This window comes from Mauremys reevesii, linkage group 16, assembly GCF_016161935.1.
Source record: "Mauremys reevesii isolate NIE-2019 linkage group 16, ASM1616193v1, whole genome shotgun sequence".
NCBI lineage: Eukaryota > Metazoa > Chordata > Testudines > Geoemydidae > Mauremys > Mauremys reevesii.
This window is the reverse complement of record NC_052638.1, coordinates 44,131,938-44,152,824: the sequence shown is the minus strand read 5'-3', so window position 1 is coordinate 44,152,824 and position 20,887 is coordinate 44,131,938. Positions and strand designations below refer to the sequence as shown.

At 51.1% G+C, this 20,887-nt stretch overlaps 2 protein-coding genes across 8 annotated transcripts in view; one reads left to right on the top strand and one right to left on the bottom strand.

Moving 5' to 3' along the window:
• TAT (tyrosine aminotransferase) overlaps window positions 1–15,814 on the bottom strand; it is a 27,664-nt gene extending 11,850 nt beyond the window's left edge. For 2 of the 7 annotated variants that reach the window (XM_039502695.1, XM_039502702.1), the window contains exons 1-7: window positions 15,181–15,814; window positions 14,695–14,817; window positions 11,819–11,912; window positions 2,258–2,482; window positions 1,977–2,081; window positions 937–1,004; window positions 368–526 (exon numbers count right to left, since the gene is read on the bottom strand). In XM_039502695.1, the coding sequence (XP_039358629.1) occupies window positions 368–526; window positions 937–1,004; window positions 1,977–2,081; window positions 2,258–2,482; window positions 11,819–11,849 (588 nt within the window). In that variant the 5' untranslated portion in view covers window positions 11,850–11,912; window positions 14,695–14,817; window positions 15,181–15,814. Of the gene's footprint in view, window positions 1–367; window positions 527–936; window positions 1,005–1,976; window positions 2,082–2,257; window positions 2,483–4,217; window positions 4,274–11,818; window positions 11,913–14,694; window positions 14,818–15,180 lie in introns of all 7 variants that reach the window. The other 5 variants (XM_039502697.1, XM_039502699.1, XM_039502696.1 and 2 more) reach the window with 5 other exon arrangements.
• MARVELD3 (MARVEL domain containing 3) lies at window positions 14,588–20,887 on the top strand. Its single transcript, XM_039503665.1, has 4 exons — window positions 14,588–14,615; window positions 15,713–15,791; window positions 16,798–16,925; window positions 19,753–20,887. Exons 1-4 carry the CDS (start codon window positions 14,588–14,590, stop codon window positions 20,361–20,363), a joined length of 846 nt encoding a protein of 281 aa, XP_039359599.1. The 3' UTR covers window positions 20,364–20,887.

Here is a 20,887-nt window from a genome sequence, read left to right as displayed (position 1 = left end):
CTATATAAGAAAAAGACCCAAAAATTGGGACCGTCCCTATAAAATCGGGACATCTGGTCACCCTAGGCCAGGTGCAGGATGTGGAGCGTGCGTGGTCAGGTGCAGGGCAAAGACCATGCAGACGTAGCTGTGCTTTGCGCCTAATGAAAGGCACCAGCATTTCTTCCTCCCTGTGAGAAGGCATAACTTACAAAGGGGCCTCGGGGAGCACGGCCACCATGGAAAGCCGAAGGCCCATGAGAAGGGCTGGGCTGATAGGCTCTGGCAGCAGCTTATTTGGCTTTGGCACTTCCCGCCTTCCTTCCTTTTCGTATGAGGAGGGTAAGAGATCCCTGGGGCTGCGGCATTCCGCTCCTAACTGCCTTACCAAGAGGTTGTAGAATTTGACCTCAATCCCCATGGAGAGTGCAAGGGTCTTGTAGAGAGAGAAGCCAGGTCTTGGCACCAGGATGTTCTGCCCTGGATTAGCCAGCACTGCTAATGCAAGTTCGATAGCCTGGCTGCAGCCACTCGTCAGGATAACGTCCTGCAGATAGCAAACAAGAATGAGCTCTTTGAATGCAACCAAACGCTGCTCTGAGAAATTCCAAAGCAGTCACTGATGGCTGAACTGGGAGTAAGGGCTTCTTGGCTAAAAGGGCCTGGAAGAAGCTAAACAGACAGCAGCAACCACTGCTGGCTTCTGGGGAGCTCAAGCCCACCAGATCAGAAAGCCAGGAATGGGTGACAGGCAGGCCCCAGGATTGGGGCAGAAAGCCAGATAAGGTCACTTTGGAAATGGATCATATCCAGCCATCTTGCTCCCTCCTTGGATAGAGACAAGGTGTGAGAAAAGCACAGTTGGGGCCCCACCGTGCTGGACTGTCTAGTTTGTTGCTAACACCACGGAGCCCGTTCATTCTCTAGTGAGGACTTTTGCCAGGAAGGCTTCATTACCTGAGCTTCCAGAGGTGCTTCGGGGCAGCTATAATACGCAGCAACTACCTGCCGGCAAGACTGGTACCCTTGGGAGAAAAGGATGGAATATGGAGTGACGGTGGTTTTACCGGATTTCCCCATTCTGTGCAGGAACCACCAGAGGCATGGGGCAGTGACCACACAGCACAAAGAGGGGTCTCCAGAGGAATAAACCCCAGGGCAGGATGGAATTTGTCTGAATTCCGAAGGAAACAAAAGACAAGATCAGTGGGCCCTGACACAAGCACCATGTTCCATCACTGAACCAGCTGCTCTCAGCACCCAGGGCAGGTGAGTGACATCCTCACTCCAGAGCAGGCCTTGGAAGTGCAGGCTTTACAGCACAGATAGGGGCCTGCTCCAATGCAAAGTCCCCCTGCCCCTGAATTAATCCCCATGCCCAGTCCCCACAGCCCAAGTTAACTCCGCCGGTAACTGGGTCTACAACCTCCCTGGCCAAGCCAGCATGGTGTGGAAAGTGCGTACTTATATCAAGAACAAAACTGTGTAGGAATGCAGCAATCTTTGCTCTGCTCCAGGGCCCTCACTCTGAGGGATATTCTCAGTATCTATGGGGTCACAACAGGGATGGATTTGGCCTCCCATGGGTCTTGAATGACTGTTTGAAGCAATGGGACTAAAACAGCTAGCCAAAGTGACAAGATATGGAGCAGAACGAGGATGCAACGCCTTCCCCACATCACACTACTGTGAGGATACCTATCCAGGAGGCAGAATTGTGTCTGGCCCAGCCTTTTCCCAGAACAATGGCCACATAATGACCGGGACAAAGCAGCACAGCTCCTCCATGAGCAAATCAGGCCTCCAACCTGTTCAAATGCCCTGCTGCTCATTGGTGTGCATGGGCATACACAGGACCAGAGGAGTATCGGAGTGAGTCTGTGTCAATCAGAAAGATGTAACAGGACATCTGTCTAGATCCCCTGGCTCAGCTCTGTCCTCCTGTGCACAAGCTGGGCTAGGACACTGCCCTTAGAAGAGGAATCATGGGGCCTTACCGACTGAAGGAGCATATCCATTGTAGTTCCCTGAGTCCAGGGCCTCCTTCACAGCCTGGGTGACCTCATCATCAGTGGGGAGGTTTCCAAACACCGTTGGGTCACCTTTTAGGGAATGACAAACAGCAAAATCCTTTTTTCTCATGTCCTTTAATGACGGAGCTGTACACAGCACACCCTCCCTCCCGAATGCTTCAGAGACCCCTCGGCTGCAGCTCAGCTCAGGGGCCCTCAGTACCACATCTCTTCAGCTACCACCCAGTGCATTTCCCAGTACTCACCTAGGGACAAGGAGATCATGGGCTTGTTTGGGTTCGGTTCCACTTTCATAGTGTCCACGATGGCTCGGATGGGATTGAAAGTCTTCTTGGACATCTCAGAGGCCCGGACTGCCCATCTAGGCTTCCGGCCTTTCACCTTCCTCAGGGAGGGGCTGTTCCCATTTCTATGTACATGGACATCGCTATTGCCGTTCATTTGGATCAGGTAAGAGTCCATTCTGAGATCTGCCCGAGAGAAAGGGCACTCCCCAGAGTTAGCCATTGTTGTGCATTATTTGTTATGCACCAGCTGTGTGCTCTGCCCCATACAAGATACAAAGGGGAGTGGCTGCTTGAGGGTCCAAAAGTGAGGCCTTTGCAGTTAGGCCTTTGATGGTCACTGGCCTTACATATCAATCCCTAATCCCAGGTCCTAGATCAGCAGTGCCAACAGACTGGCTGGAAGGGAGAGGGAGGCAGAGAGAGTGGGGATGGGGAAAGGAGAGAGAGGAAAGAAACAGATGAGGAAAGCCAACCCACATAATAATGAGACTAAGGTGACCACACACAAGTGTGAAAAATTGGGACGGGGGTGGGGGATAACAGGTGTCTATATAAGACAAAGCCCCAAATATCAGGACTGCCCCTATTAAATCGGGACATCTGGTCACCCTAAATGAGACCCTGCCACAGGAGAACAGGACTAAAGATGCTACTCCACCCCAGCTCCACCCACAGCCCCACAGGAGAGGCAGGTTTCTGCTAAAGCCGCAAGTTGGGAATTTGCAACCTTGTCATTTTCGTGGTCATCACTGGGCTTCAGAATTAACACACTGCTGAGATGAATGGGGGTCAGTGACGCCTCCCAGAGCTGTTAGGCTGAAGCCCTCCTAGGTGTAAGTCCCTGACTGCAAGGATGGATTTACCCAATTTGTGACTGCCTGTCTGTCTGCAGAAATTCTGAGCACCTGGCAGGGGTGACGCTCAGAAAGGTCCTCCACAACTGAAAGGACAGGCACTTAATGCTGTTAAAATGACAGCTTAGATTCTGCAGAGACGCTGTTGGCCCTGCACTGTTCTTCAGGGCAGACCCTGCAGAGAGGAAGGTGTAAAACACACGATTCCCTCCCTGTCACTGAGAAGGCAGCAGAGAGATGGCTCATGGGGAGGAGATGAGAATTCCTGAGCAGATAATAATGGGCATAGTGAAGGGTATGCAGCGAAGCTCCTAGAAAAAGGGAGCTGCCATTGGCTAAGGCAGAATGGACTCATTCACCTACACTGTGGCTTGGACCAAGGGTCCCCCCCACATATTGCTCACAAGGGGCTCAGGCTACACTCACATACTGTGAGAGGCTGAATTAACTGAGCAGTGATGTTGTGCTTTCCAGCTACAAAAAGTGTAACCAGAATAGTGACAGGTTCATCCCCCAGCGAGTGTAATCCCAACTGCACCGAACCTCCCCACTGCTGGCATTCCCAGGACAGATGAGACATAGGCAGAGCACTGAGATTTCACCCTAGGGTTGGGATATCTCCTGATATCAGCCCCCACTTTTTCCCATGTTAGTTTGAGTTTCTTCTTTGAGGTTTGAGCCCTTCTTGCATTTATCAGCTCTGCTGAGGAAAGCCAGTTGGGAGAGAGAAACCATTCAGCAGAGCCCAGTGACAAAGAAACCAACCACAGACTCAACCCAATCCAGAAAAGAAAAGCATTTGGCCTGAGCTTCTGGCCTCCTTGCTAGTGCAGCTGGGGTCTGAACACACACCAAGGAGCCTACTTGACCAGTCTCCGGCACAGGAGAACATGCACGCAGCACAGCGACAAGATGGGTCTGAAACAGCCCCACAGCCTAGAACCCTGGGCATGCCCCGTCTGCAGGGGAAACTGGCTGCATGGAAAGAAGAAACTCTGCCTCTGCAGTGACCCAGGCTAGTCTCTCCCGAAGGAAACACCAAGTGCCAGAGCTCAGTACTTTACCTTCTACAGCGCAGTGCCCAGTGTCCGAGTCTGTCCCTTATCCTTGACGAGTTGCCCTGAGAAGAAAGTCAAATGCAATTCCCCAGCCCATGAAATAGTTTCCAGAACTGGGCGTTGGGCTTGAATCTTTCGGCTATTGGCTGTCAGTGAGGGCTGTACTCCCCCACTCAAAAACACCCCCTCCCTCCCCACTACAACTGCTCTCACTTCAAACATCTGGTACTCTCCTGCACATTAACTCTTTCTGGGACCTGCAGGCAGAGGGGCATAGTTTGGATTTCTGGATGTCACTGGGTGCTTCCTCTCTGCGCTGCCTACCCCTGTGCACTTAGCTATGGGGGTCCCCAGCGGCCCAGCTACCCCTGACCCAAGCACATTGTAGAGCCACTGCGCCCCAAAGTGAGGGACAACAAAAGCTACAAGTTTGTCCTTTCCACCCCAAGGCTTTGGGCCCCTCGTTTCTAGATCCCATAGCTCAGAAAGGGCACCAATTGCAGGCATCATGCAGATACCTATGAGAGGGGCTGTTACTCCTTTGGCAACTGAACAAACAGGCACACATCTCCTCAGCCTTTGTCTGAATGTGCCAGGGCCCTAAGAGTTAAATGGAGTCTCAGTTGTCCCAGTTATTTGTCCCAGGGCCCACACAGCCTGATCTTCTCAGCAGATAATGGAAGGTGATGCAACTTCTCTCCCTCAGTGCCAACAGCTAATGATTCCAAAAGTTCTCTTGGGGTGGGCAGGTGCTGGGATGTCACAGCAAGGTGAAGTGACGCTTCACTGCCCCTTGGGGGGCTACTCCGGGAGGGCAGCATGCACAGGTAAAGGAGGTTTTAATTTTTTAGCCTTACAAAGGCTGCTTCTAGTCCATTGATACCAACCCTCCCCCACTGAGACTGCCTGTGTCTGGGGCTGACTGAAGATCAAAGAGCTGCTCATGGGCTGCAGGAACCCTGCTAATCTCCCTGCAAACAAACAGGCTGATGACACAATGTCAGGGGTCAGCGGTCAACATGACAGTGCCTGTTGGTATCCACCAGTGTAGGTGGAGAAAGGATGAGCAAGGCCCTGGCTTGGCCTGGTGCTTACATTACCCAGCCACCAACCCTGACAGGCTATTAGCATTAATTCTGCAGCTCTGTCCCAGAGTCAGCTGGAAACAAAATGGTACACATCAGCCCCCAGGGTGCGTCTCCATGGTGACATCTTGCCCTGTCAGAATGTGGCTATAAACAGGTGACATGATGCTCAGCATAGGCCAGGACAAGCTGCAGCAGCCTTGTAGCAGCTACTGCCCAGGGTTACTCCCAGCTAGCTGACATGGGCGCCCCATTCTGCTGGATGGGTACAGGAACAGCCTTTGCCTGAAGCAAAGAGCTCACCGTTTTGTCTTCTAACAGGAAAACACATTGTTGTGTGGACCAGGTCCTGGCAGCAAGGGGCCTCCTGGGCACTTAGGGGGCTGGCCAATCTCTTGGGCTTGTCTGGTGGCTGGAGAGTTGTAGAACTTCTAGTGTCTCTACTGCTGAGGCCTGTGGGGCCAGGCCTGCACTATGATCAAGGAAGAGAATAATGGAAAACAAAGTGGCTCTGCCATTGGGGTGCTGAGACACCTGGTGCTAGGACATCAAGCACTGGAGGGGCAGATGGCAGGGCCAGGATATTGCACTGGTGTTAAGGGTCAGGTGCAACACCCCAGCTGGGTTACATGTCTCTGAAATAAATGTGTTAGTCTCTAAGGTGCCACAAGGACTCCTGTTCTTTTTGCGGATACAGACTAACACGGCTGCTACTCTGAAACATGTGCTGAAATAGTTGCTGCATCCCTCGTGCCAGCGCTCATCTAAAGATTTCACATGAAAAATGGCCTGTGTCAAAAACAAACATTTCACAAAGAAATTTAGTTTTAACTTGCTTCAAAAACTTGAACTGTCCCCTGCCCACCATCACACTTAAAAAAAAAAAAAAAAAAGAAAGAAAATGAGAAGTTGGCTTCTACCAGAAACTCCCAAACACAACATTTTCAGAATGTTTGTGAATTCTTTTTTCTGCCTCTCCCAGAGGCCTTTATCTCTTTGAGTTTAGGCAGAGTCAGGGCCAGCTCCAGGCACCAGTGCAGGGAGCAGGTGCTTGGGGCGGCCAAAGGAAAGGGGCGGCATGTCTGGGTCTTCGGCAGCAATTTGGTGGCAGGCCCCTCGGTCCATCTCAGAGGGAAGGACTGGACACCAAATTGCCGCTGAAGAATGAAGCGGTGCAGTAGAGCTGCCGCTGAAGTGCCGCCAATCACGGCTTTATCATTTTTTTTCCCCTTTGCCGCTTGGGGCGGCAAAAAAGCTGGAGCTGGCCCTGGGCAGAGTTGTAAGGGTTAAGTCCTGAGGCCCTCACGTAGACTATTCTGCTTAGCAATAAACACCCTAAACTGACGCAACCCAGAGACTCTACCCGTAATCCTGTGCATGGCAGCGAGGTTCAGAGGAGGGCATGGCAGGATCCTGCCTGCAGCAGGGAAAATATTGGCATGGAGACAACAGATAATCTGTGTTACATAAGGCTGGGGACCTGGCCAGATGGAGTGCAGGGGGCAGCAGGAAGTAGGATCCAGAAGCAGCTGTGGGTTCCTTCAGCCATGGCCTATGGTATCAAGAAGGGAATGGAGGTGTTTAGGCATGCACATTCCTTACCCAGCCTCAGTTCCCTGGAAACTCAGTGCCCCCAGATACAACAGGCATGGCTTTGCAGAAGGTTCCAGAAGAGGGTGACACAGGCATCTTTGATCCCATGAGTGGGAATCTACAGAGGTCCTTGAAGAAGAATTGGGGGGCATGTCTACACTGCCCCGCTATTCGGGCTAAGGGGGTGTGAACAGCAGGGCACGGTCAGGAGTACATTAATGCAAGCTTGGAACCTTTATGTTTGTGACTGCAGCATCCATCGGGGGGCGGGGGGGGGAGTTACAGTGCAGTGCATGCATACTGCTATTCACATGCCCTTAGTCTGAACTGCGGGGCAGTGTAGACATGCCCTGAATTACACGCAAGGCTGGAGGCCTGCCTAGAGAAGGAGGGAGGAGCATGGGCTGAGAGTGAGATCCAGAGGGAGCAATTCCAGGGTTACCTCTCCATGGCACTTCAGACAGTGCATGAAGAGGCAGGGAGGAGGGGAGGATACACCAGAGACTAAGGGAGGATGGCAGTGGTGGAGTTCTCATGCTACAGGGCACTAGATAGCCACCCTTCTGTTCCTACCCACGAGGAAGCTGGTAGCTTCAACTAGTCAAGAACTCAACAGTCCACTTGCCAGTCCTGACACATCTCCTTTGGCCCAGGCCTACATCTTGGTTTCACTCTCTCCAACATCTCCTCCTGGGCCTGTCAACTTATTGCTTTCTTTTTACCCAAGTTGTCATAAACAGTTAGTTAAGGGTTAAGGTTTTTTTTTCGACCTGTAAAGGGTTAACAAGCAGTACCTGTGGACACCTGACCAGAGGACCAATCAGGGACAAGATAATTTCAAATCCCTGTGGAGGGAAGTTTTTTTTTCTGTTCTTTGTTTTTAGAGAGTCTCTCTTGGGAGTTAAGAGAGTCCAGACATCTTAATCAAGTCCTCCCAGGTTTCTGCAATAAATTCTTCTATTCAAGCAGTGAGTATTAGCAAGGAACTAGTATTCTTATACTTTTATTTCTGTATTTGCAATTCTGTGTTTTGCTATAGAATTTCTTTAATTCTGTACTGTTATTGCTTTTACTGAGAAAGAAAGGAGGGGGGATTCTCTCCAGAGATTGATAAGTTTAGACCCTGTATTTTTGCATCTTGGTAATACAGAGATAGTGTACTTTTTTTTCTTTCTTTAATAAATTCTTTTCTTTGGACTTAGTTAATTCCTTCTCTTGTGGAGATTCAAGGGAAGGGGAGGGGGGGAAGAGTGAGTTCCTCCTGAGGTTGATTCACAGGGTTGAATCGGGGTGAATCTCTCCAGAGTGGCTAGGAGAGAGGGAGGGGGGAAGTGGGCTGCTTCCCTGTGTGTAGAGATTCAGGGAGATTGAATCTGTGTTCCCCAGGGGAAGTTTGGGGAAGGACTGTGTCCCAATACACATACATTATTGGGTGGTGGCAGCTTTTACCAGATCTAAACTAGGATTTAAGTTTAGCTAAATCCATGCAGGTCCCCATATTGGAACCCAACAGCTCCAAGTGGGGGTGAGACCTATGACATGGTTGGCAGCGGTGACGAACCTGAGAGCCATACAGAGGCAAGGCTTTTCTACCAAAGGGAGTTTTAAAGTAGTTTTTCAGGGTTAGAAGGAATTTTCAGCTACGTTGGCTGGAGGGAATGAGGGTTTTCTGGCAAGGCTTTGTTAAAGGAGACCCCATACTGAGAGCTACTTAGCAAGGGCGAGAGACACTGGTTAAACCGGTTTGTCTTACTCTTGGGTGGAGGGGGAAATTTTTTTTTTCTTTCTCGGTCAAAAGCACAGTCAGTGGCTGTGAACAGTCACTCCCGCAGAACACAATTTGCAAAACAAAAGATTTGATTTCTCTTTGTTTAGTCAATGATAGACAGGGTTAGGAACTGAAGCAAGCAACACAGCACATACCCTGACTGCAGAGGGGTGTGGCCAGCACCATAGGGCACAGACATGAGTGATACACTTGAAAAAATGGAGCTTGCTAGATTGCAATTACAATTACTTGAGGCAGAAAAGGAGAGGGAGGAAGCTACCCACCGGAGGGAGGAAGCTAACCACAAGAGGGAGCTGGAGATACTACAAGCCAGAGAGGCTGACCACAAGAAACGAATGGAGTTAAAAGACAAAGACCTGGAAATAGCAAGAGCTACTCCACCTGTTCCAGCCCAGACCAACCCAACAACCCTTCTCCAGCCACTGTTCCCCATTCCAAGAAATTTCCCACCTACAGGATAGGTGATGATGTTGAGGCCTTCTTAGAAAACTTTGAAAGGGCCTGCATTGGGTACAACATCCCTGAAGACCAGTACATGGTAGAGCTGAGGTCACAGCTCTGCGGAGACTTATCACAGGTGGCAGCTGAAATGCCTAAGGACAAAATGAACGACTATAAACTGTTCCTAACCAAGGCTAGATACAGAATGGGCATAACCCCTGATCACGCTCATCAGCGTTTCAGAGTCCAGAAATGGAAACCAGAGGTGTCATTTTTAGATAAATCCATGCAGGTCCCCATATTGGAACCCAACAGCTCCAAGTGGGGGTGAGACCTATGACATGGTGGCAAAGGTGGGATCATGTCATAGGTCTCACCCCCACTTGGAGCTGTTGGGTTCCAATATGGAGACCTGCATGGATTTAGCTAAACTTAAATCCTAGTTTAGATCTGGTAAAAGCTGCCACCACCCAATAATGTACGTGAATTGGGACACAGTCCTTCCCCAAACTTCCCCTGGGGAACACAGATTCAATCTCCCTCAATCTCTACACACAGGGAAGCAGCCCACTTTCCCCCTCCCTCTCTCCTAGCCACTCTGGAGAGATTCACCCCGATTCAACCCTGTGAATCAACCTCAGGAGGAACTCACTCTTCCCCCCTCCCCTTCCCTTGAATCTCCACAAGAGAAGGAATTAACCAAGTCCAAAGAAAAGAATTTATTAAAGAAAGAAAAAATACACTATCTCTGTATTACCAAGATGCAAAAATACAGGGTCTAAACTTATCAATCTCTGGAGAGAATCCCCCCTCCTTTCTTTCTCAGTAAAAGCAATAACAGTACAGAATTAAAGAAATTCTATAGCAAAACACAGAATTGCAAATACAGAAATAAAAGTATAAGAATACTAGTTCCTTGCTAATACTCACTAGCTTGAATAGAAGAATTTATTGCAGAAACCTGGGAGGACTTGATTAAGATGTCTGGACTCTCTTAACTCCCAAGAGAGACTCTCTAAAAACAAAGAACAGAAGAAAAAAACTTCCCTCCACAAGGATTTGAAATTATCTTGTCCCTGATTGGTCCTCTGGTCAGGTGTCCACAGGTACTGCTTGTTAACCCTTTACAGGTCGAAAAAAACCTTAACCCTTAACTAACTCTTTATGACACAAGTAGCCAATATTTGGGACATTGGAGATTGTTTCTGTTAGGAGGAGAAATTGATGACATGAGTCAAGTATTTCTTTGATGCAATCCTATTTATAGAGGATGTACAAAGTCCTGTTTCCCCAAACACAGTAGGAAAAAACAACAGGAGGCAGCTCTTTACTCACTATTCTAAGGCCAAGGCTACCCTTCAAAGTTCTCCAGACGTACCAATGTCAGTCAGTGGTGCAAAGAGGTGTGATCTGTGACTGACATCACTACCTTGCCAACAGCTTCTAGCACCGATGCAGCTATATTTACCGGGGGTGGAATTAGGTATACCAGCAGAAGTTTTGCAGGAAAAACTGGGTCCAAAGGAGGAATACTTTGCTGGTATAAAAAACAGTACAGCTATATCAGCAAAGCACTCTAGTATACACCAGCACTGAGCCTCTTTCCAGCCAGTACTCTGCCCAAAAAGCTCTCTCTTGTGGCCTTCTCTCAGGGCCACATTACATGTCACTTCACTTTCTGTCTCCTGGCTTTCTGCCTCTCTTTGGGTGTTTTCTGGCTGCTTCTGGCTCAGTCGCGGACACAGCTGCAACCAAAGGAAATCCTAGCCCATATTTGTATTTGCTCTAGTCTTTGGGCAGTAGCTGGCTACCTTTGTTTTGGCTATCATTATACAACAGGGCATTAATTTGTTTCCTTATTTAGCTGGAATGGAAAGTGGTTATCGCACCCACCAAGGTCAGTGAAATCTGTGACTGCCCACAAATCAAATACATACTCCCTGGAATCCAAACACCCTTCAGTATATCATACTTAACATGTCCCACATCAACTCTTTGTCTTCCCTGTCAGCTTCTCAGCTGCCTCATTCTCTGTGTCTGCTTACAACCCTATCCTCCCTGCTGCTCAGCTGTCCCCACCCTGTCTGGGAGTCAGCTTTGCTGTCTCCCTCTCTCCCGCCCACCCAGCCAGGCCATGTCCAAAATATTGCTGGTGCTTTCTTAGTGCTGCCAAGGGTGCGATAACCACTTATCATTTTATCACGAGTCTCACGATATTAGGTATTTTTCTTCAAGTCCCAGCTCCTGGGTTTCTGTAGTTACAAGAGAATCTCAGCCTTCATCTAAAAAAAAAAAATTGCTTGCCTTCAGGGCTACAAAGAAAAGTTGGAAACTGTGAACCAGAGGCTCCAACGTGAGGAGACAAATGAAAAGAACCTCACATTTTTAAGGCCACTCTCAATTTTGGGGGCTGGACTCATGATGTCTGAATGATTAGGCTTGTCAATACTGCTTCCTTTATCACATCTCTGAGACCCAGACTTCTCTCAACAGTGTGCTGAGCCCAACCTTCTGCAACAGCCATAATGTGTAACACTGTACCACAGTCCCCAGAAAGATGTCCTGTACAAATAGCACAGTGAACAGACAAACAGCATAATGCAGGCAATCCATTCTCACTGCTCATAAGATTTCACATGCCATGGCAAATCGGGGTATCATCAGAACACAGCCAACATGTCTCATATACAACCACAAACCTTCTAGGCCCAGATCATGAAATCCTAGCATTTCCCCAAAAAGAGCAAAGACCAGGAGGGTGACATCATCACACTTGGTAGTGGAGATATGTACCTGTGAAATCAATGCGAGGAAGACTCAGCTTACAAGCAGTACAAGAATAGTGGCTTATCCAAACTGCAGATTTGGGCTGTGGGTTTCTTAAACAGTTATGAAACAGAGGAAGAGGGACGATTACTATCACTGCAGTACAAATTCCCTTGGAAAACTTCTTCATCCCAAAATTTTATGAAGTAGGTATGGAAGGATTAGAGAAGTGCAGATGGAAAGCTAAGGCTGCCGACATTGTACATTTATTTTAAGTCTCATTTGGCTTTTCCTGTCCCTCTGTTTGTAACTCGGATATACCTGGAAGGGTTTTAACCCCATGTTGCTGACATGCCTGGCCTCGATGTGGTGTCTCTAGAGATGTTCATGGTCTCTCCAGACACTTTTCACAATTTACCATGTACCTGCTTTCTCACGTTCTGATTTCAGCCATGAGAAGATAGTTGTTGTTTATATTACCCCAAGGTTAAGCTCTAGAGAAGGCCACAAAAACCCTTCCAGAGAATGTTTGCCTCTTCAGACTGACAGGGAGACCACACTTAACTTCTGCTGCATTAAAATGAGAGCCCATTGCTTAGAGTTTCTGCCCAGTTTATGCAGCAGCAGCAAGTAGGCCTCAGATAAGCTGCTCAGGGGAATGCAGGTCTGTTGTTTTGGTGGCCATTGAACTTTACACGACCGTGTGTATGGGCCTGGGGGTAGCGGGGCAGATTCAAGTGAGCTATGGGCACTAAGAGTCCTGCAACACTTTCGGACTTAACTCCCAGCCCTCCCCGCAGTTTCTCCCAGGAGCTGAAAGCATTTGCTGGTGTAACAGGGGATTTGATTCCAATCCCCTTCCTCCCCAGCTCTTGCACCCAGGGCTGGAGAAGCTGTAGGGTCACCAGCCAAGTAGTGTGCTCAACTCACTGGGACTCTGATGGTGCCCAAGGTGATACCTGTAGTTAGAGAAAGGATCTTGGGGTGGAGGGCAATCAAAAGCCCTGACTGGCTGACAGGGCATGAATCGATGAGTTGTGCTCATTGTTAGAGCTGTTGTGTTTTGTGGACTCTCAAAGCTGCCCAGCAGCAGGAAGTGCTATTGGGAACAACTCCAGTGTCACTGCCCTGTGTGGGGAAAGATCTCTCCTTGCTCTGCCTTAACATCAAAGCAAATATTAGGTAACTGTGTCTCCTGTTTTTGATTTATTACGTAAGTGTTTCATGCTGTTGCACATTCCACACAGAGTAAATAACCAACAGAGCTGGGGATTGGGAGGGAAAGAGAGGTGCAGTGGGATGGAGGTGCTGTGTGTGGTGGAGAGGTGGGAGGTTGTCATATTGCGTTCATTGTTCCTATGATTATTTATTTACAAGAGACAGTTGGTACACCTTGCTATGACGTTAGGGAATGTCCAGATGAAAGGCTCCTGGCTGCCTTGCATTGGAACCACCACAGGAAGAAGAGACTGGGCATTTCACTCTATTGCATCCTCTCTGGTTTGCAACACAGGGTGTCCATCCCAGTTACTGCACCAGGTCAGCGCTCTCGCCTAAGGGCAAGGCAGGGCAGGCCAGAGCTGAGCTCCCTCATTGACAAAAGGCACCTAGTGAAGCAGCAACAACAGACGCAACGTGGAAAAGCAGAGTCAGAGAGAATGCCGAAGCAAGAACAAGAACTAAATTGTTGCCCCTTCCTGGCTGGCCTGCCTTCCCCACCTCAGACCACCTACTGCTTCCCCCTCCCCATCTGGTGCTGTCTCCCCACTTCATTGCCCCCCATGCCCTTCTCCACCCTGCGCTCCCTCCCCACACGCCCTCTCCACCTGGCACTTCCTCCCTACCTCATCACAACTATATCCCAGCTGAGCCTGAACATGAAGGTCTCTGCACTTCTCTCCCTGCACTCCAGGCTGGGCAGCATTTCCTTAAGAGTCATGGTCTGGTGAGTTTGCTGGTCTTTCCCCGGCAAACCCTGGGCAGATGTGAGGTGTTTGCAAGGCGCCCTTAGACCCGCCTGGGCTGTGGGAGCTATTCTGTTTTCAAGGCTACTTACTGAAGCACAGTCTATACTGCTGCAGTTGCCTCTAGAAGGCCAAAGGCATGAAATGGCCCCACTGTCTCCATGAATCTCGCATGGGGTGGTATTTTCTGCACCTCCCTGACAATCATTGCCAGTCAGGGCTGCACAGAGGATTCAGGGGGCCGGGGCAGAAGGACCCCCCCCCCCGCCGCCAAATTGCTGCCGAAGACCCGGAGTGGAAGAAGCTCCAGGGCCCGGGCCCCGCATGAGTTTTCCAGGGCCCCCGGAGTGATTGAAGGCCCCCGCTCCCTGAAAAACTCTCATGGGGGCCCCTGAGCCTGGGACAAATTGCCCCACTTCTCCCCCTGGCCCCCCGGGGCAGCCCTGTTGCCAGCCCCAGCAAAGGAACTGAAGCAATGGACTCTTGTGATAATTGGACCAAGAAATTTACATTAATTGAGAGCTTGACTGTAAAAACTATGTAAAGTTGCTAAGATGTCACAATAATCTATAACAACAACTGTTGATGGGAAAAGGTGCTGAAAAGATCGGATGATATAACTCAACAACTGTGTTAAGCTTGTGCTTGGTAAAAACAGAAGACGTGGAACCAGAAATTAATGAACCAAAATTCATGTGTCAAATATTAGGCCTAATTAGTGGGCAAAATAATGAGGCGATGGGCTGTTCTACCGACTATTCCCTTTGTGGGTCCTTAAAGAAAAATTGGGTAGAATAGATGGAGGCTACTAGAGTAAGCTTTGATTTCTTAGCTGCCACACCTACCGTGTCCTGGGACCCTGGACCTTCGTCATCCTGATCCTGAACAATGTCCTGATCAGACAAGCCAGAGAGAGGGCTTCAGATGACTGCCACCCCGACTGGCTCCAGCTGAACCCCAAACACCACCTGAGATGAAACAGGATCAGATTTTAGCAACAGCTCCAGCCCATGGCAACTAACTTCTCTTTTCCCCTGAAGGACAGTTATTACCATCTTTCTAAGAGACTGTCAAACAAGGGCTTTCCCTTCTAACAACATTTTCCAGCTTAAAAGGAAGAGAACAAGGCATGTAGTTAAAATGAAAGCCTTACTTAATACTTTACATTTCAAATGCTTTAACTTTTTTCCTTCTCTGTATTGTTAACAATTAAAAGAATTTTTAATGCTATGTTTACTATGCTACTAAGCAGGCTGACGGTTCTGTATACCAAAACCTAGACCTTGTTTAACACTGTTTAATGCTAGACAGTGACTGAGTTATGCCCATACCTCCCATCTAAAGTACTGCAACAGGGCCACCGAGTTTAAAGCCAGCCACCGTCCTGTCTGCAGCAGCACTCACCAGAGGAATATTCAAGGGGTTTGTCTATACAGCAAAAAAAACCCAACCCACAGCAGTGAGCCTCAGAATCTGGGTCTACAGAGATGGGCTTGCAGGGCTCATCCCATGGCATTAAAAATAGCCTGGTGGCCACTGTGGCTCAGGCGGGGCATTATCAGTGTCTGAGTTGGGACGTCTCTAGCCAGCTCTTGTTTGTGCTGCTGTGCAGGAACCCGGCGTGTGTGGCAGGCTGAAGTGTGAGTCCCTGGTGGAGGGTTTTGCTGTGTAGACGTAGCCAGGGTGTCTGGCTACAGGCTCACACCTCGGGGCAGAGGTGGTGGGTGTGCCGAGCTCTGCAGGTTTCTCCCTCGGCTGCTGTGTGACACCCCTGGGACCCCAAGTCTGGGGACGAGCATCCTCTAGTGGGGCTCGAACCCCTGCCACGGCCAGAGGCGCTTGGGTGGGTCCGCGTCTGGCCAGGGTGTAGAGCAGACCTCGGCCACCACAAATACCGACCGCCAGCCTCCGCCTCAGGCCCCGCCGGGGTCCCTCCGGTCAGGTGAGCCTCGCCCGGCCCCGTGAGGTGAGCCCCGCCCGGCCCCGTGAGGTGAGCACCCCGCCCGGCCAGGTGAGCCCCGCCCCGCCCCGTGAGGTGAGCGCCCCGCCCGGCCAGGTGAGCCCCGCCCCGCCCGGGCTCCCTCTGTCCAGGCCCGCCCCGCCCGGCCCAGCCAGGTGAGCCCCACCCGGCCCAATGAGCTGAGCGCCGCCGGGCACGGGGCGGGTCTCTCGCTTCAGTCCCGGCCCGAGATGGCGGAGCGCGAGCGGAGGCGGCCCCGGCCGCCGAGCACGGCGCGCGCCGCGCCCGGCCCCCCCCCCGGGGCCCCGGCCCGGCCGGTGCGAGCGGCGCCTGCCCTGGCGCGACCCACCCCTGCCCCCACACCCTCCGCCCCCAGTGCCCCCTACCTCCCCCTCCCCGGCCCACCCCGCCTCCCCACACCTGCCACCCAGCACCCCTCCTGCCCCTACCCTGTCCCCACCCCCACTCCTGCCCCAAGCCACTATCCTCTGCTAGTGCCCTCTGCCCACCCCACTGCCTCTCCCTCCAACGGGCCACCTGCCCCTCACCTCTTCTCCCAGTGCCCACTCCTGCCCCAAGCCCCCACCCCCATTGCCCCTCCCAGAACCCTCTCTCCACTGGCCACCTGCCCCTCCCCCCGCTTCCTCCCAGCACCCCCTGCCTGCCCTACTCTGACCCATCCCCTACTGCTCCTCCACCTGCCCCCCAGCACTTGCCTCCATGCCCGCTCTCCCACTAACTCTGCCCTCAGCCCCTCTCAGCCCTGCCCCACAGCACCCTTGCCCCTTCCTCCATCTAGCTTGCCCCTATCCCTCTGCCCCCAATCCCAGCACTCTGACCCCCAGCCTTGGCTCTTATCTCTGCCCCCCATCCCTCTGCTCCATATTCATGGCTTCTGGACCCCTTTGCCCCACTCCCCTCTCCCCCACCTGCTTTGACCCCCTGCCAGGTAAGCCTCTGTCTCTGAGTCTCTGTGTTTGGCTGGCAGTGAGGAGCCCCCACCTGTGTTGCCATCCCCCATACGTGGACCCAGCTGCGAGAGGCCGGAGTGCTACCAGGCAGAGCCGTCAGGCCTGCTGGAGTGTTACCAGTGCCGCTACCTGTGCACGGCCAGAGGTAAGACACACCTGCCTGTGACTCAGCGGATGCTCTGCACTAATTCCCATAGTGCACAGGGCCCTGTCTGGGGGATGCGGGTGCCAGGTGTCCTGTCTAAAGTGGGGGGAGAGGGGTCTGCTGCCCCTGCCCCTGCTGCCTCTTGGCTGTTAGTTCTGATGAGACTGGACAGAGGCACCTGCCAGTTCCCTCTGTGCCCCTGGCCGGTAGCTGGATGTGTGTCTTGAGCTGCTGGGCTCACCCTGCCCTAGGGTGACCGGATGTCCCGATTTTTGGGTCTTTTTCTTATATAGGCTCCTATTACCCCCCACCTCCATCCCGATTTTTCACACTTGCTGTTTGGTTGCCCTACCCTGTTCCCTCAGCTCCTCCTGGGAGGAGGTCCGCTCTGGGGGAGGGGGGGGGGGCAGGGGGAGTCCTGATTGGCTGCTGTAGCTTAGGAAGTGGGGCAGTGGAGAGAACAGCCAATCAGAGGAGGGTCCCCACAGGTGGTGCTAACAACCTGCATGACTCAGCAACCCTACTCCTTTTCAGAAATTTGATTTCCAGGGCTAGGACCTAACCCCACACATTTACCCTATGTGTGGTGTGTGTACACAAACCTACTATAACCCGACATACTTACCATGTGTGTACAAACCCACTGTAACCTGACACACTTACCCTGTGTGTGTATCCTTAATGCAGTGCATTTTAACTCGCGTGTGTCTGTGGGTGCACTTTATCCTGATGGCAATGGTCCCTTCTGTCTTTAGAATCTCTGAATCTATGTGTACGCAGACCTATTGCAACTGAGTGGACTTCAACCTGTGTGTGTGTGTGTACGTACACACAGACCCTCTTCAACCCAGTGCTCTTTAACCTATGTGCGTACACACACCCATTTGAACCGTGTGCACTTTAGACCCAGGAGATGGCCATGCCTGCAGCAAGGTCCATAGCTGGGATGTATCTTGCCGGTTGGGGATCTGTCCTCTGAGACAAAGACAACACCTGATTCCAGGAGAGCTGTTCACTTGCTGATCCCGGGGCTAGGCTGTGTCATACTGCAGAAGGGCAAGGAAGAGGTTGTGCCAGTGGCTGGTGAACTCTCACTCTCACTCATGCCTTAAGCTGAGTGTGGGTTATTGAGGTGAGGGCTCTGGTGAGCTGCACGTCTCTCTACTCCTGTGACTTGGTGGTGGGCATCAACCTACAGGGAGCAGCAGGAATGGGATTTGCTGTTGATGCTGAGAGGAGAGCAGAGGAGGCTAGATAAAGGGTGTCAGGCAGTTATTACACCCCTTTTATGAGCTTGTATCAGTGGATGATGGAACTTTGCCCAGTATCAGTTGCAATAAAACTCCTCCAGAAACCTGTTGGGAGCAGGGAATGGGGGAGGGTTTTGGTGCCTTTGCATGCATGAATTAGTTGCTCAGAAAGAATCAAGTTGCTGTCAAGTCTCCTACTTTAAAAAGCTGCCCCTTTTCTCCTTCATACTGTTTTACAGCCAATCCAACCTCGCACAGCAACTTGCCTCCCGTATCCTCCGCTGCTGTCATGTAATGCTCAGGGGTAAAGTCAGGGCCTGCACCCAGTACTGAGCCATCACCTGGGCTCTCTGCTGCCTTCTCTGACTGGACAGTTTAGAGGGTGTATGACCAAGTTCCTTTATGCTTTATTCCAGGCGTGAGGGTGAAATTTCTGTGCACCCTTTACTCCTAAGACTCTTCCCTCCACTGGAGCAAGTGCATAGACTGTCAGTTTTTGGATACAGGGGCTGAGATGTTTGGCACAGTTAATTTGCCGTACACCCCCATGGACACTGAAGGGAGCTGACTGGATCCAGCAGCATATCCAGCTACTGCTGGCTCTGAATGTTCAGGGAGCGAGAAGGCTAGGAGTATAGCGTGTTCCCAGCCAGGCGATTGGCCCTTCCCTAGGTTTGGAATACAGGGTGCTCCCAGCTGGTCCTGCCTCAGGTGGCTTCTTCATTTGCACCCCAAAGTGGCTGAGTGCTTGGCAAAGTTGTGAAGCTTGCCCTGTCCATTGCATACAGTGGTGATGAGGGATGCCCTTGGTAAGGCTATGTGCCTTTTGGGGTTTGAAGCAAGTTAAAACAAATTAGATTTTCAGAGCCCACTAACAGCTGCCTTTATTTCCTGCTCTGGGGCTGCTGGCTTGTTTGCATTCGTTGCTCCTGTCTGTCAAGGTAGCTGTGTCACACCCCTCAGCATGACAGAGTGTCCACAGGTCCCATGGATTTATCTGAAGTTGTGGGTGCTCAGCACCTAAGAAAAAAGGCCCTTAAAATATAAAGATCAAAGCAAAATAGTCTCTCCTCCTCCCTCCTAAAGCAGATAGGCTGGAACTTGGCTGCTTCTTCTGGTCCGCCCCCTGCATTCAGAGGGCAGGTGAGGAGCTCTCATATTAATCAAGCTTCTTGATTTGTTTTGATTTGTAACAATTGCAAGCCCCTCCCCAGAGATCCAGGTACTTCAACAACAATTGAAAGACACTTGACAGTAGGACTGTGAGGAGTAGTTCCCCACTATGCTGTATGGCTGCCTTGTCATCAGACACCTAAGGAAGAAGTTAGGCTTTGCAGTCATGGGAAAATGTACAAGGAAACTGGTGAGGAAAAGGTGGGCCTTGCATGTTGTCCTGTGGTCATCTTTCCCTCAGGGAGCTTCAGCTACTTAATTCATGGTCAGCAACAGGCACGCCTTCCCTCATTCCCCGGTGCTGCTGTGAGAGAAGCCAGCCCTCTTATAGTTACGAGGGGATGCAGGACCTTCTCAGTAAGAGACTCATTGCTAACTGGCCTTTGAATTGTTCATCTTTGCAGCTTGCTGCCAGCTGGTGGAAGTTCTGCTGACCATGCTGATCCTGATCTGCAGCTCTGTGTCCTACAGCTCGACAGGCGGTTACACCGGCATTCCCAGCTTGGGGGGCATTTACTACTATCAGTATGGAGGGGCTTATAGTGGCTTTGATGGGGCAGAGGGGGAAAAAGCCCAGCAACTTGACACCCAGTTCTACCAATTAAAGCTGCCGACTGCAAGGGCAGCGATGGCTGTGGGAGGGGCCCTGATGGCCTTCTCTTGCCTTCTGGTTTTGGTTGGTGTGCTGCGGCTGCCATGGCATTTCCCAGCCTGGCTGCTGCTTGAATGCACCCTGGACATATTGATTGCACTTGGCTTCCTGCCTGCTCTCTACTTCTACTTCCACCATCTGTTGGATGCCTACGATTCTCCAGTGTGCAAAGAGAGAGAGCATCTCTACCAAAGCAAAGGCTACCAAGGCTTCAACTGCAGTGTGCATGGGGCAGAGATAGCAGCTGGGCTCTTTAGCTGCATTGCCATTGTGGTGTTCTTGGTCAGTGCTGGCCTTGCTGTCAGGGGATACAAAACAGTTCATCAGCTGAGAGAGAAGCCAATGCAGATGTATGAGTTTTAGGGTGGCTTGTGCATACCCAAGCTGTCCTACCAGCTCCTCTCTCTCTGTGGCTGCAAGCCTGGACACCAGGAAGGGGCAGCACCGTTTTCCCTGGCTCAGGACATTGCATCTGCTCTGCTACAATCAGAACACAGGACCATGACCACAACAAGCACCCCTACCATGAGAGAACAGCTCCAGCTAGAGCCAAGCCAAGCTGCTCTTAACCAGCCCTCATATTTAAATCTTGTGAATGTGAGCAGAACAGATGCATTCTTAGTTCCACATCTGCTCCATGGCTCTGCCTGTTAGCAGTGACTAGCTTACTGCTTGTGCTGAGCTCAGTATCTTGGGACTAGAGGGGCCCCTCCATCCCCTGATCTGCAGATGTCCCAGCTCTCTCATTGGCCATAGTCCTGTTCCTCCCATACAAGGTAGAACTACCAGCACTTGGCAAGATACCTTGTTCATTAGCTAAGACTGAGCTTTTCACTTGACCTTAAATAAGCACAATGGGACTTCATCTCTCCTCTCATCACTGCATA